Raw genomic sequence first — 27,824 nt, forward strand, 5'->3', positions numbered from 1 at the left:
TCTTTACCTCATTTTCCAGAGCACAGCACAGTGCCTGGCTCATTGCTGATGGTCAATAAATATTCAGTTAAAGAAAACTGAAGTATACTATTTCTTTTTGACATAAATTATGACAGGCTTTCATTTTGATTCATGTGAAGTTATGAATCTGGACCAGCTTCATTAATAAAATTGATATTATTAAAAAAGAAAATCCCCATATACAGTTAAATCAAGTAGAACATAAAAAAAAAAATCAGCGTAAACTTTCCACCTAAGTGAATGTAATATGGAGGATGAGAACCACCTACAGTAAGAAAACTTTAGAAAGTCACTGTTGATGAATGTGATTTAGAAATGGTTCTACTGTTAATCAGGTGATGAAAGATTGATGTTTCCTGTAATTAAACTCCTGATGAAAATGTGAGTAATAAAAAAATCAGCAAAACAAATTGAGAAAACAATTTAATTTGATAAGCAGCCATATTTTCTTATACTCATTTTCCTTAAGGAAAAGGGAAAGCAGATTTTAGAAGAGGGTAGGGCAATGCTTTTTATCTCCAAACACTCAAGAATCTGGCTGGAATGACTCTAGGAGCAAGTCTTTCTATAATAGAGAACTGCAGATATCTGTCTTAGTTTTTGTTGGCAAAATTAATCAAATTAACAAAAAAATTTTAACAAAAGAAGCCATATTTGCTAGTCAACCTTGTAATAAGACACCTTTGAAAGTATCTGTCTCTGTCTCTATACATAGATCTATGTGTGTGTGTGTCTACTGTGACATATGTATGCATCACTGCATGTGCCTATACATGTATCTATGAAAACTTAAGCTTCATGAAAATGTCTTTGGAATAACACACAAACACATTCTTCTTACATGGAATTAAGACTTCTTCATGTTTTTGAAATAATTCACACATTCACTCCCTCAGAATAAGGTGAACAGCATTTTACCATATCACCTTCTTTTCAGAAGCCTTTTTAAGATGCTGCATCCTGATAGTCCTCAAAGTTTCTAAGCGTTTTCAGATGCTTGTTTTTCTTCCTAATAAAATTTTGGAGGAATGTGTATAAAAGTAGATTAAACTATATCAGACTCTTTAAAAGAAAACAGTGCTCTCCTTTCAAGAGGGTTTTTATGTAGTTTAAAAAAAAAAAATGAGCATTGCAAGCAGTTCTGAAAACACAACCGAGATGCAATTTGATAAATAGCCTTCCATCACCCCAGCCAGAGCAGTGGAAAAGCACACTATCAGCACTTTCATCAAAAGCACTATTGACTCCTCTTTTTTCTATCTCATTTTATCTTGGCTTTCTCATTTTGTTTACTCAGTCAATGACTGGGAAAAAAAAATGATTCCTTACCCTTTGGATGAGTTATGATGGAGTCCACTGGAGAAGAGTCCTTTTCTACATCTTTGCTGCTGGTGCTGCTTCCCTCGCCACCGCTCTCTCTTTCGATCAGTTTATCCACCATTGCAATAATGCAGTTCAGGCTCTTCCCCACACTGGCCCACACCCTGTCCTGAAAAGAGCATGAGTATCACTATGGATCTGTATTGCAAAACCAAGACGAGGCAAAATCAGATGAATCCACTTGAGAACAGCAGGAAGAGGAACAATCATGCAGACTGAGTGACTCTAATCCCCCCATTCATTTGGCCAAATTATGCATAGACAAGAAATCTATTTTCTCTTAATAAAGCATAAATCAAGTGCTATGATCTTTCTATTTAGGTCATTGTTTTCGCCCAGTCATAAAGCAATGAGGAACTATAGTACAACGTGGATCCCTAATTGAGCACAAATTACCTTTTACACTGGAGATATCTATTTTATTTATCAATAATTAGTATGAAAGCAAAGACTCACCAATATTTTAAAATAATGACTGCTGCTTGCATTCAAATTTCTTATTTTTCTTTTTATTGTGATAATATAGACATAATGCAAAGCTGACCATTTTTTTAGCTATAAAATAGTCAAATATATTTTATTTATTTATTCATTTACTTTACAATATTGTATTGGTTTTGCCATACATCAACATGAATTTGGGAGAATGGCATTGAAACATGTATAATATCATATATGAAACAAATCGCCGGTCCAAGTTCAATTCATGATACTGGATGATTGGGGCTGGTGCATTTTAACCATTTTTAAGCATATCATTCAGTGGCATTCAGTATTGATACATTCACACTGGTGTGCAGCTATCATCACCATCCGGCTCCAGCAATTTTTCATCTTCCTAAGCTGAAAATTTGTACCCTGTAACATGAATTGTCCATTCATCCATTCACCCAACCTTGGCAACCACCACTGTAATTTTTGTTGCTATGAATCTGACGACTCTAAGAATTAGAAGTTCTTAAAGTGTGGTCTTCAGATCATCCTCACAGAATGACCTAGAGAATTAAAATGCATATCCGTGGGAGTCACCAAGCCAACCAGAACAGTTTCAGATGAACAGGTACACACTGCGTATATAACACAAATTATCAACAAGGACCAACTGTATAGCACGGGGAACTCTACTCAGTATTCTGTAATGGCCTACGTGGGGAAAAACCTGAAAAGAATGGATATATGTATAACTGAATCACTCCGCTATATAACTGGAACTAACACAACACTGTAAGTCAACTCTATCCCAATATAAAATAAAAATTAAATTAAAAAAAAAGAACCATTGGGAACACTAAGTTGAAATTTCAATAAGCTCTTTAGGTGCTCAGAAATGAGATGATTTTCCAGTAGGAGTCCAATGACCCAATGACATGGTTTCTACAAAAGTTCTTGGTAAGTTTATTGCAATTTGGCAAAATCACATCCTACCCTTGCTGGCTTTTCTAAATAAATCATACTTGCTTTTCATAACCCTCTATCATGAGTATCAAATATGCTGTTAATCACAAGTAATCATAGCAATTTTTTCTCTAAATACAGATCATTCCTCCCAAGAATTAAAAGCACATTTATTTTGCTTTTAATGGAAGCTGATAAATCCATAAATTGTATCATCTTCTGCCTAGTACCTGAAAAAATGAAATTTTGAGAGCTAAAAAGCTCATCACTTCCAGGAGGCAATGCTGGAGAAATGTAAGCAAGCTGAGTTTGTGACATCACTCACTGAGATTTGGTGAGGAGTTTATATTCCAGATCATATAACCAAACTGTGCTCTGCTGTGCTATGCTTAGTCACTCAGTTGTATTTGACTCTTTGTAACCTCATGGACTGTAGCTCGCCAGGCTCCTTTGTCCATGGGATTCTCCAGGTAAGAATATTGGAGTGGGAAGCCATGCCCTCCTCCAGGGGATCCTCCCAACCCAGGGATAGAACCCAGGTCACCCACATTGCAGGCAGATTCTTTATCATCTGAGCCACCAGGGAAGAGCAAAAATACTGGAGTGGGTAGCCTATCCCTTCTCCAGATGATCTTCCTGACCCAGGAATTGAACCGGGTCTCCTGCATTACAGGTGGATTCTTTACCAGGGAACTTTACCAGGTAGCTTTATCAGCTATCAGGGAAGCCCATAACCAGACAAAATGGTCCCTGTTCTGAATATGCCTTAATCACCACCATCAACCTTATTTTTCAGACTATAATTTGAAAAATGAAGCAATTCTCCAGCTAATACTGTGGACAAACTGTTACTGAGGAAAAAAGGAGGAAAGAATTTCTCTTAATTTTTAGATTAGCTCTGTAGAGGAGATAGGCTTTCAACTCTCTTCCTGTCACTCATGATGAGAGAAATTTTATGTTTTGATCAAAGATGAGTAGTAGTGCACGCTGACTTTCTTATGTAAAGGCATATAAAGGATGGATCAACTGCTCTTAATCACATCTTTGAGGAGCACGAACAGAAGGGTATATAAGAGGATGATTTTGCATTCTACACCTAGCCATTGTTCTTCTTCCTTTATAGATGCCTCAGGTTATACAATTCTGCTGTGAGAAAAAAGTCAGCTTTGCAGCCAGTACAGAGATCTTCACTGGCACGAAGAACAAACTGAAGTATGCTCATTGATTAAGATCAACAATCATATAGTAAAAGGTTGTGTTGTGTGTGGCAAACAGTCTTAAAACACTTAGGAGGACGTTTGGGGGTAAGAAATAGAGCAGTTGCTTATGTAACACTAATACATGATTCATTCACAATCAGATACTCTGTTGAAAGCACATTCAGCAGCAGACTCTGAGCAGACTCATTCTGTTCTTTATCTTTTGGAGAGCAGATCCTTCCAGGCCGGTTGTGAGAGAACCCTGAGCTTTGCCGGACACTGCTTGTGTCGACAAAGTAGATTAAAGTCACTGATTTACATTGCTGTCTCTCATACTAGACTGTGAGTTATCTGAGAGGAGAAGGAAATGGCAACCCACTCCAGTATTCTTGCCTGAAAAATCCCATGGACGTAGGAGCCTGGTGGGCTATAGTCCAAAGGGTTGCAAAGAGCTGGACAAGACTGAGGGACTAAGCACACACGTGTCCTCAGTATATCGCAGAAGGTCTGGAAGAAAGGCAGAGAGGGAACAAAACGGGGAGGAAGAGAGAGGACTCCAACCCAGAGGCAGATTGGGGATTGCTATTCACATTAGCTGACTTAACCTGCAAAAACCACCACATAATATCATTGACTCAGATTTTAGAGACGAGGAAACTTTTGGTAAGAGATACGGAATAACATTCAATATTAAAATGGTAGAGGTAGATGAGAAATTCCATTTAATTCCAAAGACTGGATTCATTCTTTATGATTTCCCACAGAATGCTGGTATCCAGTAGGAATCCCTCTTCATGAAATAACCAGAACTTTGGGGACAAGCTTTGGGGAGAGGGAGCTCAGGAAGGGTCAGGGACATGTGCATGTCACCTCACAAGCCTAAGATTAGGTTTCTGTTATCTGAGGCTTTAACATGAGCCCAATGGCAAATTCTGAACTAAGAGATGATTCTACAAAAAAGGCAGGCTGGTGCCACGTACTCTTAAGTCTGAAATGAACATTACCATGTAATTAGGGGTGCAGCAATCACTTGACTAAAGGACCAATCAGTCTGGGTCAAAGGACATAAATGGCAAATATTAACAGAGGCCAACGTTAGTAACAAGGCCCCAAATCCATTCGTGGGCCCAGGTATGAAATAGGGCGTGGACTATAGGAGGAAGGTGATAATTCACTTCTTAGAAGATAATTAAGAAATATTATTAATTACAAGCAAGATAATTATTTTGGAGCTAGGATGCTAACAATGAGTAGGAAACATTTTTGAAGATGTACCTCGAGTATCTGATTTCTCTTCTAACTAAACAAGCCATTTTCCATCATGTCTCTGAGAAAGCATATGCACAGAGGAAAATAACCAGCAAAAATCCATTCTCATTTTGGTGACTTCTTATTCACAAGGCCAGTCCATGTGGGGATTCTTTTTGTTTAGACTGCTGGTATGGCTGGGACGTACTCCACTTTCTTCCTCACTAAAATCATGAAGAAGATCGCCTGCTTAGCAGGGAGAAGACAGTAGAAGCATGAAGACTGGCTGGAGTTCCTCTCACTTCCCACCTTCCCCCTCCCCATTTTCAGGCAAGAAAAATATGATCTGCCTCCAGATTTTGTTTATCCCCTCAGCCACATGACAGGTTTAGAAACACACACACACACACACACACACATACACACACACACACACACACACACACACACACACACACACACAACGACAACATATCAGAAAAGTAGATGGCTGGGCCTTCCTTCTTCTCCCGCTCCAATAGCAGTCATTAGCCTACTACTGAAGAGAATAACTGAACGTTGGTGGGTTAAAGTCTAACCTTTATTAAATGGAGCTTAATGGTGTCCTCAACCTTAATAACACCTTCAGAAAAACCCAACTTCTAGAAGGTGAAGTGGCTATCAACTTTTGCTCAGCAATGAGGGAAAAAGTCAGTGGGGAACAGAGTCAGGTTCTGATCTTGGTTCTTATTTATTTCTGGGTTAGGACGTAAGCTAACATGCAGGTCAAAGCCAGTGGCAATGGATACACACATTTGAAGGATGTAGACATGAGTAGCCAGGGGGCTATTACACCTGGCAGAGTGAACCATGAGGGTAGGGAATGTGGTGCTTACTCAGCATGTCACACATTCATGAGCTCAAGAGAAATCCTGATTGCTTTGGATCAGCAGTTAACTTAAAAAAAAAAACAAAAAACTCATTCAGCAATTCTTAGCTAATTAACTTTTCTAGGGATGACTTCTGATCAGCAAGAATGTAAAGGCTAAACTACAGTTGATATGGGGACCCTGTTATATCTTTATCTCCATGCATAATTTGCCACTGGTTCACTATGAATTTCTGAGCACTTTGCATAGAACCAATTAGAAAATTAACAAGACCAATCTCATCTTTACAAAGAAGCTTCAGTCTATCCTTGAGTTGACTGAGAGTAATCTGCACTCTACAAGCCTGGTTCCTCCACACTGCAAATCTTTGTTCATTCCATAGCTTGATAACTCTTCTTTCTGAATCCTGGTGTTGTGCATATAATACTTTATGGTACAAAATGGCACATTCATGGCCCAAGCTACATACTACACACATATCTACACACATGTATATAAACACCATGTCCACGACATACACACCATGTTCACTAAAATCAGCCAGATACATGACATCTATCAGAATTGAGATGCCCCCAACCTTTGCTTCTTATTCATCCTCCTGCTTAATTTCATCCACCTACTCACGCAATAATCCCTGACCTCGGTTTCCCAATGACCACACTGCTGGCCTCACCCTGAAATTCAGTGCCAGTTACACAAGTGATTCAGAGGGTCAGTCACTGTTTCTCCAATAGGTGACCTCTCCAAAGTCCCTGGTTTGGATCTTGCCCAGACCTATCGATTAGCTCTCACATGATCAAGCCTACACACAAGAGCCACATTTATCTTCATCGATAACACGCTTGTGCCATCACTCCTCTGATCAAAAGCAGGCTGAGTACTGCAGCAAGTATTTTCTCTTCTCTCAACTTGCTTGTAGTTGGGTCAACCAAGATCCTAACTCTACACATTTCTCTTTAGTTTTCAAAATGAAAACTTCATCCAGGTCAGTCTCCTTGCTGCCCTAGAAACATGCTGCTAATTAGCTCAACATATTTTCTGGGCATAGGCTACCTGCCTGCTGACTGCTGAATATCAAAGATATGAAGGAAACCTTGGAGGAACTAGTGTTTCTAACTTGACACATGCTGCTTTTTATGCTTCGAGGGCCTTCTCCTTTACCTTCCATCAATCCAAATTCTCACCTTTTCAGGTTCCACATATCTAAGAACTGTTCCTGCTATTCTCTCTCTGATTAATGCATCTTTTCTTTTTAATACACAGTGGGCTCTATAAGGGAAATAACTATTGTTTATTAATTCTTTTCTTCTCAGGTCCTAGTACTCATCATGCATGCGTGCTAAGTTGCTTCAGTTGTGTCTGATTCTTTGTGACCCCATGGACTGCAGCCGGCCAGGCTTCTCTGTCTATGGGATTCTCCAGGCTAGAATACTGGAGAGAGTTGCCATGCCCTCCTCCAGGGGATCTTTATGACCCAGGGATCGAACTCACAATCTCTTGCATTGGCAGGTGGGTTCTTAACCACTAGCACCACTTGGGAAGCCCCTAGTATTCACCAGGTTATAGATAAATAAAAGAATGAATATTAATGAATGAAACAAGGAAGGAAGAAATGATTTTTTCATCCTCTTCAACCTTCATATAAATTCTGTCTGAATTCTTTTGACATTTTTAATGTGTTCCATAACTACTTTTGATCTGAGAATATCTTTCAATATCTCTGCTTGTTTTATGAGTGCTGGCCATTTACTTGAATTAGATGATATGGCTGTTGAGGTCAGAATCCATTTTTCTTTTTTTTGACTGCATTTGTTTTCCCCCAAGTACTCATAACATTGCTGCACATTATCGATGCTTAATTAACATTTGTTGATTAACTTAATAGCCTGCTTTAGGAGTCAAAATAAATTAAGATACAACTATAAGAACTATTATCACAAGTATCTTCAAATTGAAGTTAGAATTAAGCTCATATTCTGAATGGCTGATTTTACTTTAACATGTGTCACATCAAGCTATAGATTCCAATCCATGGAAATATGAAACAAAGCTTTTGTTTAATAATAAACTAAAAATGACTCATTTACTAAAGATTTTAATTTTAAATTGGTAATTGGGTTTCAGCTGCACACCATCAAACCAGGCATTGTAACAGTCAGGAAAGTATCCAAGGGAGATAATGGTATCCAATATAAAACCACAGGAAAATCAGTCTTACACGAATAAAAATAAAATATCTCTGTCAAAAACAGTGACTTGAGTTGGAAGACGAACTGCTGAGTCAGCAAATCCATCCATTCGCTTATTCTTCCATTAATTCTGAAAAATACATTGAACGGTTGTGCTGCTGCTGCTAAGTCGCTTCAGTCGTGTCCGACTCTGCGCCACCCCATAGACGGCAGCCCACCAGGCTCCCCCGTCCCTGGGATTCTCCAGGCAAGAACACTGGAGTGGGTTGCCATTTCCTTCTCCAATGCATGAAAGTGAAAAGTGAAAGTGAAGTCGCTCAGGGGTCTCCAAACGGAAGAAATAGCCTGCAAGTGTCAGACATTTTTCTCTCTCTTAAGCGGCAGGAGGAAACAAACATGATTTTTTTCCTTCTCTATATAAATTTAAAAGGAGGTTTCTCTTAAAATACTGTGTCGCCATAATGACACCTGGTTTCACCTGAAGTTAACCAATGCCTTTTTCTTATGGAAATGTTTGTCTTAAGCAATGCTAATGTGCTATGCATTTACCCCAAACTCTGTCTTCAAGTCGTTAGCCTCTTGGCTCAGAACCTGCTTGACAAACCAGTATGTTATACTCAGATATTGTTTCCCTAATCCAGTAAATGAAACTATTTGTATGGTGGTCTGCCCTTCTTCAAGATTCAAGTTAATCATTTTATGGCCCAGGATAAACCATTTGGTGCCAAGATTATCCCAAAATGCATCTTATGGGTGAGGGGCCTGGTGCCATCCTGAATTTTAAGACATTCCTTTCTTTCATTAACAGACTGCTAGTGACTATAACATCCAGCTGAAGACTAGCAGGGGGTACTCTTCTGCCCCCTTCTGATGCCTATGTCAGAAGTTTTCTCTATCTCCTTTATACTTTAATAAAACTTTATCACACAAAAGCTCTGAGCGATCAAGCCTCATCTCTGGCCCCAGATTGGATTCATCTCCTCCGGGGGCCAAGAATCCCGGTGTCTTTGCGTGATTCAACAACAACCTTTCAGCGACCTCGTGGTCTGCAGCCTACCAGGCTGCTCTATCCATGGGATTTTCCAGGTACCCCTGGAAAGTCAGGGGTGGCACTCCCCACCACTGGAGTGGGGTGCCATTGCCTTTTCCAGGCACCCCTGGAAAGTGAGGGGTGGCACTCCCCACCACTGGAGTGGGGTGCCATTGCCTCCTCCAACATTGAACTGGTCTGTATCAAACACTGTACGAGGTGCTATAAAACAGGGGGCTGAAGGTGAATGTATTAACTGCATGTGGAAAACTCTTGAAATGGGTAGGATTTCATGAATATGCATGCCCATAAAGATCTCATCTGGGGTTTCTTTTCTTTAATAGAACATTTGTGCATTTTAATGGACAGTCATGAACTTTGCTTAATCACCTTTTGTGGACTTTAATATCAGATAAGAATTCAGAGCACATCTCTCTTGGGTGAAATGGACTAGAGAAGTTCAGGAAGTTTTCCTATCCATCAAGAAAACAGATGATGGAACACTTTCCATTGCCATGCAGGGAACAACTGGCCTAATTCTCCCTGTCTTTTCTGGTGGGAAGAATGGATGCTTTCAATGTTCCCTCCTTGTAATAAGATTAACAAAACTAGACAACCCTATTAGGCATGACTTAGGAAGGAAAAAGAAAAAGCTGAGACAAGGGTAAAATAACTACTTTCAATTCATATTTGCTGGGAAATATCTGAAATTATTTCTGTGTAACCAGAACCTTTGCAATCAGCACATAAATAATCAAGTAAAATGCAAATTACACCACTGGGTTTCTGGAAGCTGTTGGAGACCTTCACTCATCATTTTATTAACTTTGGTCATCTCTGATGTTCTATGTCCATCCTGAATTTTACCACTTCTATGCTTGGAGATAATTGTGAAAATGACTTGAATAGTTGCTTCAGAGTTGATTATGACTCTGGGAAATATGCACTAAGGACAGAGGGATTTAACTGGGTGCTTTTAATTGGAAGAGAGAAACAAAATCCTCAAAAAAAAAAAAAAAATCCTTAGTTCTAATGGAGGAAAAGGTACCTGACGTGGTGCTGAGTTAAGTTAAAATTATTCCATGTTTCCAAATATGAAGGAAGACAAGAATAGTAATTTGAGAGGAAACTTCAAAGTCATTAATGTATTCTACAAATGAGTATTGGGTACCTTTTATGAGCGAGTGCTCTGCTAACTAGGGAGACACAAACGTGAGCATGGCATTGTCTTTGCCCTCAAGGAGCTCATAAAGTTGAATGTATGAAAGACACAGACATATAAACAACTGACTGCGATTCAGTGCGTACGAGACTGTGTGATCATGGGATGCAAGAATAATGCTTTATTATACAAAATACTTTGGAGTTGAATGTATACATAATATAAAATTTGGAAGTAAATGGCCATATTTTAGTAGACCTCTTACTGACTTTAGGTAACTAAGTCATAAGGTATTGCTTTAGGAAAAGATGAATCAGATTAGTATCTAGCTGCCTATAAGATATCATTACTTTTAAAAAGTGAGAATGATTAATTTCCTTCTTATTAAGATCAGGTCAATGGTTTTACATAGCATAATTCTAACCAGAGAACTGAACAGCAATGCTTTGGAATATCAATTTGCATAGGGACATTATGCATGACCTCAACTATTTTCCCTAGAGGTAAGGTCTAAGATGAACAGAAACTGGCAAGAGAAGTTGAGATTACAGGTCACTGAAGATTGTTCACAGATGAGGAATCTGGCTAGAGACGTGTTGTCATCAACAGTATTTTGCAAGCATATATGCTCACTGCTGCTATTGCTGCTAAGTCGCGTCAGTCGTGTCCGACTCTGTGCAACCCCATAGACGGCAGCCCACCAGGCTCCCCCGTCCCTGGGATTCTCCAGGAAAGAACACTGGAGTGGGTTGCTATTTCCTTCTCCAATGCATGAAAGTGAAAAGTGAAAGTGAAGTCGCTCAGTCGTGTCCAACTCTTAGCAACCCCATGGACTGCAGCCCACCAGGCTCCTCCATCCATGGGATTTGCCAGGCAAGAGTGCTGGAGTGGACAAAATACATAGCTGTATCAATCATCTGTCAAACTGAAACCTTCATATTTGTCCTACACACCATTAGAGAAAGGTGAAACACAAAATAAACTGTGAGAATTTGGTAAAGCACACATCAGTTCAGTTCAGTTCAGTCGCTCAGTCGTGTCCGACTCTTTGTGACCCCATGAATCACAGCACACCAGGCCACATTGTCCATCACCAACTCCCGGAGTTCATTCAGACTCACGTCCATCGAGTCAGTGATGCCATCCAGCCATCTCATCCTCTGTCGTCCCCTTTTCCTCCTGCCCCAAATCCTTCCCAGCATCAGACTCTTTTCCAATGAGTCAACTCTTCACATAAGATGGCCAAAGTACTGGAGTTTCAGCTTCAGCATCATTCCCACCAAAGAAATCCCAGGGCTGATTTCTTTCAGAATGGACTGGTTGGATCTCATCAGAAAAATGTAAATCTTACTCCAAAATTCAAGCCTTGGGAATTTTGAGTTGCAGAGAAACCACATTTTTTTCAGGTTGTATAGAGACTTTATTTCAAAAAGGCCTGAAATAAATATTACTGTGAATTTGTGCTATTGTTTCTATATGCTATGAAATTACCAAACACTTAATATGGATTAATGCAAACCATCTATTGTGCTTATGTGACATAAACGCATTTTGCCATAATAAAGCATATAAGTGTTCTCCTAGCTTAAGAATGGAAACTAATATTAAATTTGATTTACATTTATGATACGAAGAAGGGAAATTAATTGGCTAATCTGGATGCTGAAATGTTTCCTGATATAGAAAAGTAGTTCAACTAAAAAAATGAGTTAGGGATATGGCTAAATAATAATGTTTTCTTAGTCTCACATTTTGCTGGAATGGATCAGAATCTAAAAGATCAGAAGTTTACCTTTATTCTTTAACAATTATTGAAGGAGAGTAGGCAGATTTAGCCCCAAACCCATCAGTGTTAAATAACAATTTTCTAGAGAACAGTATAATTACTGGAAGCCACAAAAACTGGGTCAATTTAATACTTTGGTAGGATGACATGCTTTAATATTTTGGACAAACTAATCTTGGAATCCCAGCTGTTGGCAGCATCTGCTGTAGAGATGTAGAGAAAGAAAAGCAATATGTCATCTTTACCAGCTAAAACATGGAGAATGCTAGATTAGTCTATTTCTTTGCACAGATTGTCACAAAAATCCCCATATTCCTGCAGGGTTTAATTGTTTACTAACTTTTCAAGAAAATAAACCTTTAAAGCTCTCAATTATTTAATAAGTAAAATTCAGCAAATAATAGACTTTTTTTGGCCAGTGATCATTTTAGTTTCAATCTCTTCCTTATTGACTAGATAATTATTATCTAGATTCATATGTCATTAATTTTTCCAACAAAGAAGCTGAACATTCTCACATTGACTGAGTTAGTAGAGATTCTCTCTCCGACCTCCAAAAGAAAGATATTTTACATGCAGGGGGAGCCCGGTGGGCTGCCGTCTATGGGGTCGCACAGAGTCGGACACGACTGAAGCGACTTAGCAGCAGCAGCAGCAGGTCACTAGAACTCGAGTAATTTACTAACATGAACTTACTTTCCAAATATTTATTATGAAAAACTATGCAGTTGTTCAAGTTAGGTAATTGTTAAAACTACATTTGCTGCCAGAAACTAAATAAATCAGATTTTTAAAAAATAGAGCTATTATAATCTTATATACAAGCCTAAATTAACCTACACGATCAGAGTGTTTTTGTGTGCTATCACAGAAACCCAATTAAATTAATTGTTTAAAACATTAAATTATTTCAGGAAGTTGACTAGACTTGTAATCAGTGCCGAAACTTTTCTAACACCTAATTAACCAAGAAAAGTGCTACACAAAATTATGTTTCCAATTCATTTAATTGTCTCTAAAGGCATTTCCAATTAGCTACATTTTCACTGGATTTACTCAACTTTTCAAAGTGAGATAAAGATCTGAAAATAATGTTAAGTGGTTATAACTTCAGTGATTTTTTTTAAAACATAAAAGATTCCCATATTTTCTTTTTTTTTTTTACATATATATGCACCTATTCTTTTTCAAATTATTTTCCCATTTAGACAAAGGGATCTTTCTAATAGAAAGTGGTCTCCAAGGAACATCAATAACAAGTTTGATTGTTATATAACATTTTATTGAAGTTCCTTGGCCAGCCCTCACAAGGTCTGGAATTTCTAATTTTTCTCAAATGTTGCTAGTAACCAACTTCAGCCACTTTCTTTGGTATCTATTTGAAACTTCCACCACTCTGCTCAGCCTGTCCTCTCTGCCCTCTTCTGCACATGATCCTGCTTTAATGATAAAAGAAGACATCCAGGTTAATGTCTGAAATATAAAAATAACTTGTACAACTCAATAGAAAAGAGCAAAGCAAATAATTAAAAAACAAGCAGATGAACAGATATTTTTCCAAAGAAGACACGAAAAGGTGCTAAACATCACTAACCATCAGGGAAAAGTAAATCTAAGCCACGATGAAAGACACCACATACATTCTAGAATGGGTATCATCAAAAAGAAAATAGATAACAAGCAGTGGAGAGGATGCAGAGAAGAAGGGAACCTGTATGCACTGTTGGTAGGAATGTAAATTGGTACAGCCACTATGGAAATCAGTATGGAGGCTCCTCCATAAAATAGAACCACCATATGATGGTTCCACTTCTGGAAATATATTCGAAGGAAACAGAATCTCTATTGCAAAGAGATATCTGCACCACCATGTTCATTGCAGTATTATTTATAATAGTTAAGATATGGAAACACCCTAAGTGTCCATCAACAAATGCATGCATAAAGAAAATGTGATATACATACATACATAGAAGCATACACACACACACACACCAATCCCCCCTCCCCACCCCCCTACACATATGTATATACTTCAGCCACAAAAAAGGAAGTAGGAAGACAGTTTGCTGGGTGCCTTTGTGCAGTTCTGGTCACTCCGAGTGGAGCCAGAAAACCTGAAAGGCCATGATGGCTATGAAACCCAAGCTCTACTGTCCAAACAGACAAGGCCAGATGGAATCTGGGTTTAAATTGCTGATGGAGTCAAGTCTGATGAAGAATTTTTAGAAGCAAAACAACAGTTGCAGAAGTTGCAAGATCGTAGCCATCTGCTGTCCTAACAAGCACCAATGGTTGAAACTGATTGAAGCTGGTGCAGACCTGGAGCATCCTCCACTACAGGGCAGACAAGCACCGTCTCTTTGGCAAAGATCTCAAGGAGAAAACGCTGGTTGACATGTACGTAGAGGGGACCCTGGATCTTCTGGAACTGCTTATCAAGTGTATCCTTACCTCAAACCAGATGATCAGCAAAAGAAAGTGGTTAACATAGCCCAGAAGCTATACTTAGATACTTTCCTGGGTTTGAAAAGGCTTTACAGAGTCATGGACAAAGGTTTCTTGTTGGCAATCAGCTGAGCCTTGCAGACATAATTCTACTCCAGATCATTTTGGCTCTAGAAGAAAAAACATCTTAATATTCTGTCTGCCTTCCCTCACCTCCAGGAGTACATGGTGAAAATAAGCAAAATCCCTGCAATTAATAAATTCCTTGAACCTGGCAGTGAGAAGCAGCCTCTGCCAGATGACATGTATGTGAAAACCATGTACAGCATCTTCACGCCACAGGGCAGCCGTGGAACTGTAAGTGAGTGCTGTCCGAGAGACTGCTGTGTCCACAGCTGTCTTAACCGAAGCCAGGCTGCCACGATCCCGCTCTGTTGCAGTGCTGTGCATATTGTTCCCAAGTTGGTTTTTCATATCCTGATATCTCTTCTAGAAACTCTGACCTTTTTTTGTCCAGTGAGTGATTGTTATGGGACCTCTTCTGAAAACCTTTTGTGGCGAGGCCGGCATTTAGGTTAGAGCTACTCTGTCTACTCATTTCCTAGCAATGAGGATGGGTAGGATCTCATGTTGTCCCCCGAGCTTTGTCCTCTCCTTATCCCATTCTCAGTGCCCTCCAGTCTCTTCCTATTTTTAGTGTCTAATAACAGTGGAGTTCACTAGATAGTAACTCTCCTCTGAGCTAAAACAGATCCATGGTAGTGATCTTTTAAAAAAGTGATTTTTAAAAAAAAAAAGGACGGAAATTCTGCCATTTGCACCAACATAGATGGATCTTGAGGGCATTATGCTAAGAGAAATCAATCACATAATGGGAACATAAATATTGTATAACTCACTTATATTGAGAATCTTAAAAAAAAAAAAAAAAAAAACAGATTCATGGAAGCAGAGAGTAGATTGGTAATTGCCAGAAGTGAGGAGGGGAAGACAAAAAGGGTGAAGATGATTAAAAGGTACAAACTTTCAGTTATGAGAAAAGTTAAGTCCTGGGGATGTAATATACAATATGGTGACTATAGTTGACAAAACAGAACTGTATCTTTGAAAGTTGCTAAGAGAACGGGTCTCAAAATTTTCATCCTAAGAAAAGAAAATCATAGTCCTGTAAAGTGATAGACATTAATTTCTTGTCATTATATATATGCAAAAAATCACTTTGCTGCATACCTTACACTAATACAGTGTTATATGTCAGTTATAGCTCAATAAACCTGGAGAAAACTATTTCAAATAAAGAACAAAGAAGCCATCCAGCCCCACCCACCCTCAAAAAAGTAAAATCCATTTTTACACCCTCCTGGCATTCTCAGCCCAGCAGCACACTTCTGCCCAGAACTTGTCCCCCACATGCCTACTGGAATTGATTATCTTCTCTTTGTTGTAAGGGCCTTGTTCTATGAGTCACTGCCTTTCAGCCTTAAATGCTTTTTGGAGCAATAAACATAGTCAATTGTACCACCTTTAAAACAAAACAAGTAAAAAACTAATAAACACAGACACACATCCCAATTACCATTGTCAGCTAATGTGCTCCTGTCTGAAAGGTCACCTCATCCTCCTTTGCATACTGTAAACTTCTGCTCATATTTAATTCTCAGGAAATGCTTCTGGAAATCCCACTGTGACCACCAGAGTCTCACTTCATCCTATGTATAATCCTAAGTTGCACAATCACTGACACTGGTATCTCTAGAGCCCTGAATAGGCTGTGGAACCCTTGCATCTGTAGGCAGCTCACCTCTGTGTCCCCAGCACCTGGCACAGTAACCCAGGCAGAACAAGTGCTTTGTAACACCCACTGTACCGAACGCTTCACCGCTTACCTCAACTCACCATTTTCTCCCACTGTCTTCCTTTTTTCCCCATCATAAGTTTATTTAAAATACTGAGTTGAAATCTCTTTAGCAAAGCCTAACTTCTTCTACTTGTCTTTCTACATCCTTGTCACAACATTTTGTGACTATTTATTAACATATTTTTATCTACCACTAGAATCTGAACTCTAGGATCTAACAATCTAGCATGATTTATCTTGCCATTTGGAGTATCTGTGATATGCTAAGTCACTTCAGTTGTGTCCGACTCTGTGCAACCCCACAGATGGCAGCCCACCAGGCTCCGCTGTCCCTGGGATTCTCCAGGCAAGAAGAGTGGGTTGCCATTTCCTTCTCCAATGCATGAAAGTGAAAAGTGAAAGTGAAGTCGCTCAGTCGTGTCCGACTCTTAGCGTCCGCATGGACTGCAGCCTACCAGGCTCCTCCGTCCATGGGATTTTCCAGGCAAGAGTACTGGAGTGGGCTGCCATTGCCTTCTCCATCTGTGATATAGAAGGTCTCAAAATGTATCTAAAGAAAAGGGAATAAGGAAGGAGGGAATGTGAGGGATGACTTGAGCAGGAGGAGGAGGGAGAGGTACGGGAGGGAGTTTGCATAACACAATAAGGTGAAAATTATGAAAACAAAAGATACACAGTTCCAACAATCTCCCTTGATTTAATATTAAAGTGGTAATTATTTGTCAAAAAGTTAACAGTTAAGTTGCTCACTCTCACGTTTTGAGACCCCATGGACTGCAGCACACCAGGCTTCCCTGTCCATCACCAACTGCTGGAGCTTGCTCAAACTCATGTCCATCGAGTCGGCAATACCATTCAACCATCTCATCCTCTGCCTTCCACTTCTCCTGCCTTCAATCTTTCCCAGCATCAGGGTCTTTTCCAGTGAGTCAGTGCTTCGCATCAGCTCCCCAAAGCACTGGTGCTTCAGCTTCAGCATTAGTCTTTCCAATGAATATTCAGGACTGACTTCCTTTGGAACTGATTGGTTGGATCTCCTTGCAGTCAAAGGGACTCTCGAGTTTTCTCCAACACCACAGCTTAAAAGCATCAGTTCTTTGGTGCTCAGCTTTCTTTATGGTCCAACTTTCATATCCATACATGACTACTGGAAAAACCATAGCTTTGACTATAGGGACCTTTGTCAACAAAGTGATGTCTCTGCTTTTTAATATGCTGTCTAGGTTGGTCATAGCTTTTCTTCCAAGGAGAAAGTGTCTTAATTTCATGGCTGTAGTCACCATCTGAAGTGATAAAGTCTGTCACTGTTTCCATTGTTTCTCCATCTATTTGACATGAAGTGATGGGACCAGATGCCATTATCTTAGTTTTTTGAATGCTGATTTTAAGCGAGCTTTTTCATGCTCCTCTTTCATCAAGAGGCTCTTTAGTTCCTTTTCGCTTTCTGCCTTTAGGGTGGCATCATCTGCATATCTGAGGTTATTGATATTTCTCTCAGCAATCTTGATTCTAGATTGTGCTTCATCCAATCTGGCATTTTGCATGATATACTCTGCATAGAAGTTAAATAAGCAGGGTAACAATATCAGCTTTGATGGACTCCTTTCCCAAGATGGAACCAGTCCATTGTTCCATGTCCAGTTCTACATGTTGCTTCTTGGCCTGCATACAGATTTCTCAGGAAGCAGGTCAGGTGGTCTGGTATTCCCATCTCTTGAAGAATTTTCCACAGTTTATTGTGATCCACACAGTCATAGGCCTTGACATAGTCAATAAAGCAGAAGTAGATATTTTTCTGGAATTCTCTTACTTTTTCTATGATCCAACGAATGTTGGCAATTTGATCTCTGGTTCCTTTGCCCGTTCTAAATCCAGCTTGAACATTGAGAAGTTCTCGGTTCACAGATTGTTTTAGTTTAGCTTGGAGAATTTTGAACATTACTTTGCTAGTGTGTGAGATGAGTGTAATTGTGTGTTTGTTTGAACATTCTTTGGTATTGGAATGAAGACTGACCTTTTCCAGTCCTGTGGCCACTGCTGAGTTTTCCAAATTTCCTGGCATATTGAATGCAACACTTTCACAGCATCATCTTTTAGGATTTGAAATAGCTCAACTGGAATCCCATCACTTCCAGTAGCTTTGTTTGTAGTGATGCTTTCTAAGGCCCACTTGACTTCATATTCCAGAATGTCCGGAGTTAACAGTAAGTTTACTTCATGCAATACAAGTTCTATTCTATATCTACTCAAACTCTTTCAAAGTCACAGTCCAAATTTATTTATTGCTATGTAGCACGTGGGACCTCAGTTCCCTGACCAGGGACTGAATCCATGTCCCCTGCATCGGCAGCAAAGAGTCTTCACCACTGGACCACAAGAGAAGTCCCACAATCCACATTTATGATCTATCCCACCTCCTCACTTACCTCAAGGACTACTACTGATCCTCATACCGAGGATCATACATAACTTATACATCTAAAAAAAGATAACACACTGCAATAATAGTAAGTAATACAATTCATGCGCCTGGGCCTTTGCAGGACATGGGGCATTATTATCACACAGGCAAATCGTCTATCTCTGGACCACACGAAGAGCTATGTAGAACAGATGCTGTTATTTTCACTTTACAGTGGAGAAAACTGAACTTCAGAGACGTTATGAGGTATGGATGTCTCGGAGCAGTAAGTAAATTGAAGTAGAAGGTGAAGGTAAAAAGAAGAAATATTAGATTTTCTCTTTTGAAAATGATTCACTGGGAGAAATGCAATCTTAATCAGTGACAACAAATACTTATTCAGCATTTACCTCTTGGAGCCCAGCTCTGTCTTTCCTGTGATAGTAATTTCATCAAAAGAAAGAACAGGTATCACTTCATAGCCCTGCAGACAGCAATTTTTTGTGACCTGAGCCTTACAAATAATTTATTCCCTGAACACTTATAAATTTAGAGTGGCAGGAAAATACAGTTGACATACAACAGCATTTTCTTGGTTAAGAATGTGACATAGTAAGGAGTTTCTGTGTGTGTGTGTGTGTGTGGTATGCATATACTTCAAAAAGTTCTTAGATAATGGAATATATATTGATTCAGGAGAAACACACTGTTCCCTCTCACCCAGAGAGAGAAACCTTGGTTTTCTCCTGTTTTATTCTGCCCACCTAGGGTTCCTATCACCATGCTGATTTATCTGGTTTATTTGCCTTTGTGTGGGCTTGCATGCTAAGTTGCTTCAGTTGTGTCTGACTCTTTGTGACCCTATGAACCATAGCCCAGCAGAATCCACTGTCCAAGGGATTCTCCCAGGCAAGAATACTGGAGTGGGTTGCCACACCCTCCTCCAGAGGATCTTCACGATTCAGGGATCAAACCCGCATCTTTTATGACTCCTGCATGGACCAGCACTTTCTCTACCACTAGAGCCACTTGGGAAACCTTTATTTGCCTTTACTAGTTATTTTTTCAGATGCTTTTATGTGGCCCTTCTTTTGCCAATTTTAGAGCCACCTGGAGCAACATCTTTTAAATAACAAACCCAATAAACAAAAGAACTTAACAGATCTCTATATCCACTGCCATTTAAATGTTAACGCTTTTTAAGTATGTCCAAAACTAACACACTGGACTGCACCAATGAAAATACTTGTTGCATCCAAGTCGTGGATTATTGATGATTACTGACTCCTTTTCTAAAAACAATTTTAATGGTTTATATCTCCTTAATAAATAAAGAAAATATTACAGTCTTGCAATTGTGGCATCCTTGCTTTGGAGAGAGTCAATTCCTAGGTAGGTTGATAAGAAGTCACGGGTTCTTGAGGAAGAGAAAGGGGTCCGGAGCCCTCAAGAAGGAGAAAGGGGTCTGGGACTCTCAAGGAGAAAAGGACAAACTTCTACATTGCTTTGTCTTCGTCAATGTAACAATGTATCTTGCTCGAGGACGTGTTTCCCCTTAACAAGAACCTTCTGACTAATCCTGTCATCTTAAAATGTATAATATGGGAGTGGGTCCGGTAAGATCTTTCTATTGTTCGTTCTAATCTTGCTAATTTAAGATATATCTATTGTGGGAGTGGGTCTGAAAAAAGTATATAAGGCCTTGATAAGACTAGCTAGGGGACCGTTCTCTGCCCTCCTTGTGATGTCTGATGTCTATGTCAGAAGCTTTCACTGTCACTTTTCTCAGTTTAATAAAACTCTGCTACACCAAAGTTCTTGAGTGATCAAGCCTGGTCCCTGGTCCTGAAGCTAAATCTTCTTCTTTGGAGATCAGGAATCTGACATGGTTCTCTGTAAGCTATCTCTTTGATGACATTTATTGGAGATAATTATTATTTGACTACATTATATGTACATTAACATATATAATGTAGAGGTTCAGTGGTAAAGAATCTGCTTGCCAATGCAGAAGATGCGGATTCAATTCCTCGGTTGGGAAGATCCCCTGGAGAAGGAAGTGGCAACCCACTCCAGTCCCTTGGACAGAGGAGCCTGGTGGGCTACAGTCCATGGGGTCACAAAGAGTTGGACACAACTTAGCAACTAAACAACAACAGACAACATATGTAATATATAAATTTTCACATCAAATAAATGTGGTTGGGTTAAAACTTTCATTTATAATTTGACCCCAAGGAAAAAAAAAACACGACCTATGTACCCACAATCTGTATTATGACTGCTTTCCAACATGTTTTGATGAAAAGGAGAGATTTCTTGACACTTCTGCTCTGTTTTACAGTACTAAATGCTAAGGCTTTAGTCCTTTGAGTTATAGCATTGGGGAGGCAAGCTAAGTTAAAAAAAATAAAAGACTTACCCACTCCTCCTCATCGTAGTCTGAGTGATGTGGAATGGAGTCCTGCCGTCTCACCGGCAGGGGTGGGTCCTGGGAAATGCTCTCCTCTGTGCCACTCTGAGGAGAGGGTGGTTTCTTCAGGACACCCCCAGGCCTGGCAGTGTAAAGTGCTAGAAGGGCACTCCTGACCAGCTGATCCTTGAAGGCATGTACAAAAAGCTCTGTCTGGAAAGAAATTGACAAGGATTAGAAACGCCATGGTAGGTACCTCAGCAGAGAGCTACGGAAAGGTCAGTGGCAGATTTGTTGACACTTAAGCGGTGTGGATGGTGGAAAAAGTGCAGGCAACAGAGAGAGATAATGATTCATACCAATCAATGGAAAATAGTTTGTTTTCCGGCTGCTGACAAGGCCTTGAGTTCTAAAGTTAATGCTGAGGTTCTATATGCACTCTAAGTACCATCTGTCTCCTCAACCCCCCTCTCTTTTTTTCCAAATCCTGTCGTTAGAGATGTATTTCACTGGGGATTATCATTTGAACACCATCTACCCACTGTGTCTTTCAGGTAATTTCCAAATATGCCATTAAAGAAAGTGTTATCAGACTATGTTTATTTTGTATTTTAAACAGAGTTAAAGGCTGAAGAATGACATATCTTTGCAAAAAAGAAAAAGACAAAACAGAGGCAGGAGATCTTGATTCTTTTAGCATCATGGACAGATTTCGAAAGTAGAGATGACACAGGCAGTCTTCCTCATGAAAACATTTGGCTTTTATTTCTTACTATTACCCTCTAAACTGTCTCCTCCACCAAATGGTTTCAGTAATGTTCAATGTTAACGAGGTTACCGTGAAATTTGCCATGGTAGATTTTACAAGCTGGTGGTAAATACCTAGTAAGTACTACTGTAATGACGCCTTTCCAACAATAAAGAACTTTACAGCTGTGCTTTGCATTTTCCTGATGAAATGTTTAATGGCTTCACCCTGTTATATACTGGAGGGTGTAGTCATTGATTTTCTGTATTATAGTACACTTAACATGCAAGTGGCCTAACAATCTGCTCAGAGTAGAGAAATAACACAAGCACTGACTCACACTGTTAACATAGTTATACTCTGTAACCTGTTGGGAAGGGGGCCTTTAACCCATAGCGTTATTTTGAAGAACACATCATTTACTGAGATGATCTTGGCTAAAACGTTGTCTTCACCAATGCTATAACTCAAGGTAATCATTTATTGGTGCTCTCTAAATCAATCCTAATGTAAATCAACTCTGAATATTCATTGGAATGATTGATGCTGAAGCTGAACCTCCAAGTCTCTGGCCACCTGATGCGAAGAGCTGACTCACTGGAAAAGACCCTGATGCTGGGAAAGATTGAAAATGGCAGGACGAGAAGGGGGTGACAGAGAATGAGATGGTTGGATGGCATCTTCGACTCTGTGGACATGAATCTGAGCAGACTCTGGAAGATGGGGAAGGACAGGGAAGCCCGGTGTGCCGCAGTCCACGGGGTCACAGAGTTGGCCTCGACTGAGTGGCTGAATAACAACAACTCAATAGGTGGTCTACAGTGCCATGCCCAATCATTGTTACTAAATTGTCTCTCAATTTCCCTGTTGTGTCAGCAATTACAGAAAACCAGTTAAACCATGTGCACCTAATAAAACTAAGTCATATCTGTATAGCTGCATCTTTGCAACAGATTGTGAAATTCTAGAGCTAGAAGGGACTTTGAGTAGACCTCTTCACTAACAAGATACAAAACTAAGAAAAAAGCCTGGTGACTTTTCCTAGGGCCGACTATTGATTGAAAGCACAAATGAAACAGAGCCACGGTTTTCTAACAAATTCAGTTATCTTTCCCCCTTACTCCACACCACCCACCACGATGATCAGCCTAGATGCTTCTGTCCGTTTTCCTCTTCTCTAACCCCAGCTCGCCAAGTGTCCCAAACATCCACCAGCTCTCATAGTTAGTTGTGTCCACAGTTGAGGAGGAGAAGGCAATGGCACCCCACGCCAGTACTCTTGCCTGGAAAATCCCATGGATGGAGGAGTCTGGTGGGCTGCAGTCCATGGGGTCACTGGGAGTCGGACACAACTGAGCGACTTCACTTTCACTTTTCACTTTCATGCATTGGAGAAGGAAATGGCAACCCACTCCAGTGTTCTTTCCTGGAGAATCCCAGGGACGGGGGAGCCTGGTGGGCTGCAGTCTATGGGGTCGCACAGAGTTGGACACGACTGAAGCGACTTAGCAGCAGACAGTTGAGGATGCAACTCTCTTCCCTAAGAAATTTTAGTGGATGGTTTTCAACACTCGTTTAATCTATTAGTTATGTTAGAAGCACTTTGAAGGTTAAGTAGACAAGAAATATGATTAAAAAAGGATAATATTTTAAGAATAAGGAGATGGTAGATATTTTATAACAAATATGTTTTCTTATTTTTAAAAATAAAAAGGCAGTTTTTTTTTTTTTTTCTAAAAATAACTGATGAAAAAGTTGGCCACACAAGTACCAATCAGTATAGTTGTAGCAAAATGGGAAACATGCTGTTTACATAATTTTTCAGAGAGCATGGATGTATCTGTCAATGTGAATTTAAATATTAAAAACATGAATGTACTTCCACTCAGTTTAACTATTTCTCTCCTGATAGTTTTAATAAATTCTTTTGATTTATTTTTAGAGCAAAACAGCTTGACTTCTTTGACTTCTGCTACTATAGCTCTAGTCTCCATAACGCTCACTAATTACTATGTAGCTGCAAACTATTCACACCCAATGAAGTTTCCTATGGTTCTTGTAATCACCACTATTTCTTCCCATGGTAGTACACACAGAGTTTCTCAATTTATTCAAATCTCATTTGGGTTGATTTAGCACCAATGACATGGGAGATAATATATAGATTCTTGCAGTTTTAAAAACCTAGAATTTTTTTTTGAGGGGGGCAGGGGTTGCTGAATATAATGTTCAAAATCTTAAACACAATAAAAACTGATCTTCTCCTTTGTGTCTATGCTGAAACATGTATCTGACTCCCTTGGAAACTCTCTGGATCCCCCGGATCCTGAGCATAGAATCAAATTTTGTTACACAATAGCAAAAATATTGCACTGCAATTTCCATGTGACCTGGAAAAATCTTAATTTTCTTGACCAGTGTTACTTGCTACATGTGGACCAATATAGACCCAGATGTTTTACCATGAAAATAAATCAGTTTGAAGAGATTAATAGAGTCACTCAATCCTATCATATCTGTACTGCATTATCTCAGTTGCTGTCCTTGAGATAATGGCAGCGAAGTCAAACATCAAGGAAGGAAGCAATCATGTCCCTCTGAGCTGCCTATTGACTCAGAGTTCTGAAAGCCATTTTCCTTTTCTTACTTAGCTCACTACAACAAATGAAAGAAGAAAGGCTGTCTAAATATTATTGTAAGGGTGGGCAAAATAATTCATTTAAAATATTAGCATAAGAATATAGTAAAAAAGCATAAACTCTGAGCCCAAGGCAGATCTACTTCATTTGTTCTATATTTAAAAAATAAAAAGAGAGAGAGAAAGAAAAGAAAATGTTTTCTTGCCTTTCTGCCGTTTTCCTGATTCATATGCTCATACAAGTATCCTTCAAAGTAGCACACAGAATTATCTGTGAGTACAAAACTACTAAAAATTACTTCTCTTGGGGATACATTTGCTACCTTCCTGAATATTAATGCAGGATGAATACTTAGAATATGTTCATTTAAACCCTCTCTTTTAAACTAGAGAAGTCAACAAATTAAGCAAAGTCCCATTCTTTTTAGAATCTCCTTATACTCACTGAAAAACTCCAAGGCCATGCCTAATCTCATTGGCAATACAAAATACCATAAACAAGTAATTATCATTTTAGTAGTCATGCATATGACATAAATAGAATCCTGCTTATTTTTAAATTTTGTTGTTCAATTGCTCAGTCGTGTCTGATTAATTTTTAAATTCAGTTGAGTCAGTTCAGTCGCTCAGTCGTGTCCGACTCTTTGCAACCCCATGAATCGCAGCATGCCAGGCCTCCCTGTCCATCACCAGCTCCCAGAGTTTACTCAAACTCATTTCCATCGAGTTGCTGCTGCCATCCAGCCATCTCATCTTCTGTCGTCCCCTTCTCCTCCTACCCCCAATCCCTCCCAGCATCAGAGTCTTTTCCAATGAGTCAACTCTTCGCATGAGGTGGCCAAAGTACTGGAGTTTCAGCTTTAGCATCAGTCCTTCCAAAGAACACCCAGGACTGATCTCCTTCAGAATGGACTGGTTGGATCTCCTTGCAGTCCAAGGGACTCTCAAGAGTCTTCTCCAACACCACAGTTCAAAAGCATCAGTTCTCCGGCGCTCAGCCTTCTTCACGTTAGGATGCCTTAATTATTTCCTGGGCTTCCCAGGGGGCACTAGTGGTGAAGAACCTACCTGCCAGTGCAGGAGACATGAGAGCCATGGGCTTTGTCCCATGGTTTCACAAGGCAACAGTGTTTACTTGACATTAGTACATTGATTCGTGTTCGCTGCTGCTGCTGCTCAGTCATGTCTGACTCTTTGTGATCCCATGGACTGCAGCCCACCAGGCTCTTCTGTCCGTGAAATTTTCCAGGTAACAATACTGGAGTGGGTTGCCATTTCTTCCTCCAGGGGATCTTCAAGACCCAGGGATCAAACCCAGGCCTCTTGGATCTCCTGCATTGATAGGCAGATTCTTTTACCCCTGAGCCACCTAGGAAGTCCCCTTGATAGTGGTTAGCATTCCCTAAAGCAAAGAATATTGAGCTTTCAGCTAGGAAAGATACCTGACATCTGGCCAGCTTATATAAAATATCCTCTTGACCTTGGCTAAAATCACATAACCACTTTTTCCCGGTATGTACAAAATTACAGTGCCTATCTGTGAAACCTTTATGGGAGTTCACTGTAAACAGTACACTTCTCTTTATTCTTCTTTTCTTGACCCACCTTTTCAGTTTCTGTTGCTGATTCATAATCCCCTGCTCACTCAAAATGTAGTTAAGTGGACCCTAAGGGACCATAAACCACTTTCTTTTTTAATTTATATTTTTATTTTGTGGCCACACTACATGGCATGTGATCTTAGTTCCCCGACCAGGGATTGAACTTGTGCTCCCTGCATTGTAAACACAGAGTCTTAACCACTGGACTGCCAGGGATGTTCCTAAACCATTTTCTTAAAAGCATTTTTTCTACTGGTGATGTTATTCTGTCACTTCAAGGGTCATTTTTTGTTATGCCAAGGTCTTCACAATCCATTTTTGCCTACCTCCTGAATCAGCATGATAAAGAGTTTCCATCTGCAAGTCTTCTGAATTTACAACCTCAGCCCTGATCTCAAGTTTTTAAAATAAATGTATTCTTCCCTATGTTTTTATCTGAGGGGTATCAATACTGTTCAGCAAATCTGAGTCCAAACATCTGGAGCATCTACAGGAATATTATCTTCTGGGTTAGTGATTAATTTCTACTGGTTAGACCTTTTCAGTTATTTCCAAGATTGACTCTTGTATTATATTCTTACAGCTAATCCTAGTTAATAACCTTTCTGTGTTCCATATTGATATTTCCTTAGTCTTCTTACTGGTTGATTCTATTTTCTTTAACCCTTCTTTTTTTCAGGATGTCATCCAAATAAAATATTGACATCTGACTTCAAGCTCAGAATTCCTGAATCAGAATTTGTATTTCAGCAAAAGCTCCCCAGAAGCCCTACTGACATTTAGTGATGTGCAATATTCAAATCTCTCTGTTCTTACTCAGCTTAGTTGTTGCTCAAAGGATATCTTCACAAAGCAAGTCACCGGGTTTCCAATCTCAACAACTTTTCAGTATCTACAGAATAGACCTTCTCTCAGGTAAATGAGATTAAGAGGGCGAGATCATATTTCTTTTTTAACTTTATGAGACACTGCTGAACTGATTTTCAAGCTACAAACGTGTACCCATCAATGATGGATGAATGTTCCAGTTATTTCATATTCTTCCCAACTCTTCCTATGCTCAGCCCTATTGATTTTAACTCCTCTAGTGGGTGGTTTTCTGTACTTAGTCACTCAGTTGTGTCCAACTGTTTGAGACCCCATGGACTGTAGCCTACCAGGCTCCTCTGTCCATGGGGATTATCCAGGCAAGAATACTGGAGTGGGTTGCCATACCCTCCTCCAAGGGATCTTCCCCACTCAGAGACTGAATCCAGGTCTCCCGCATTGCAGGCGGATTCTTTATCATTTGAGCCACCAGGGAAACCCAGTGGGTAGTTAGTGGTACCTCATTTTAGTTTAAATTTGCATTTCCCTAATAACAAATGATGATGAGTATCTTTTCATGTGCTTGTCATCCATCATGTCTGGTAAAATGTCTTTACAATTCTTTTGC

The 27,824-nt window shown here is 39.6% G+C and overlaps 1 protein-coding gene and 1 pseudogene across 6 annotated transcripts in view; one reads left to right on the forward strand and one right to left on the reverse strand.

Annotated features, from left to right (window-relative positions):
* INPP4B (inositol polyphosphate-4-phosphatase type II B) overlaps positions 1 to 27,824 on the reverse strand; it is an 857,173-nt gene that overhangs the window by 110,582 nt on the left and 718,767 nt on the right. For all 6 annotated transcript variants that reach the window (XM_070386586.1, XM_070386587.1, XM_070386583.1 and 3 more), the window contains 2 exons: positions 21,412 to 21,615; positions 1,351 to 1,510 (listed from right to left, as the gene is read on the reverse strand). In XM_070386586.1, coding sequence (XP_070242687.1) covers positions 1,351 to 1,510; positions 21,412 to 21,615 — 364 coding nt within the window. The remainder of the gene's footprint in view (positions 1 to 1,350; positions 1,511 to 21,411; positions 21,616 to 27,824) is intronic.
* Positions 14,413 to 15,309, forward strand: LOC102283063 (glutathione S-transferase A4 pseudogene; annotated as a pseudogene).

This window comes from Bos mutus, chromosome 17 (assembly GCF_027580195.1).
Source record: "Bos mutus isolate GX-2022 chromosome 17, NWIPB_WYAK_1.1, whole genome shotgun sequence".
NCBI lineage: Eukaryota > Metazoa > Chordata > Mammalia > Artiodactyla > Bovidae > Bos > Bos mutus.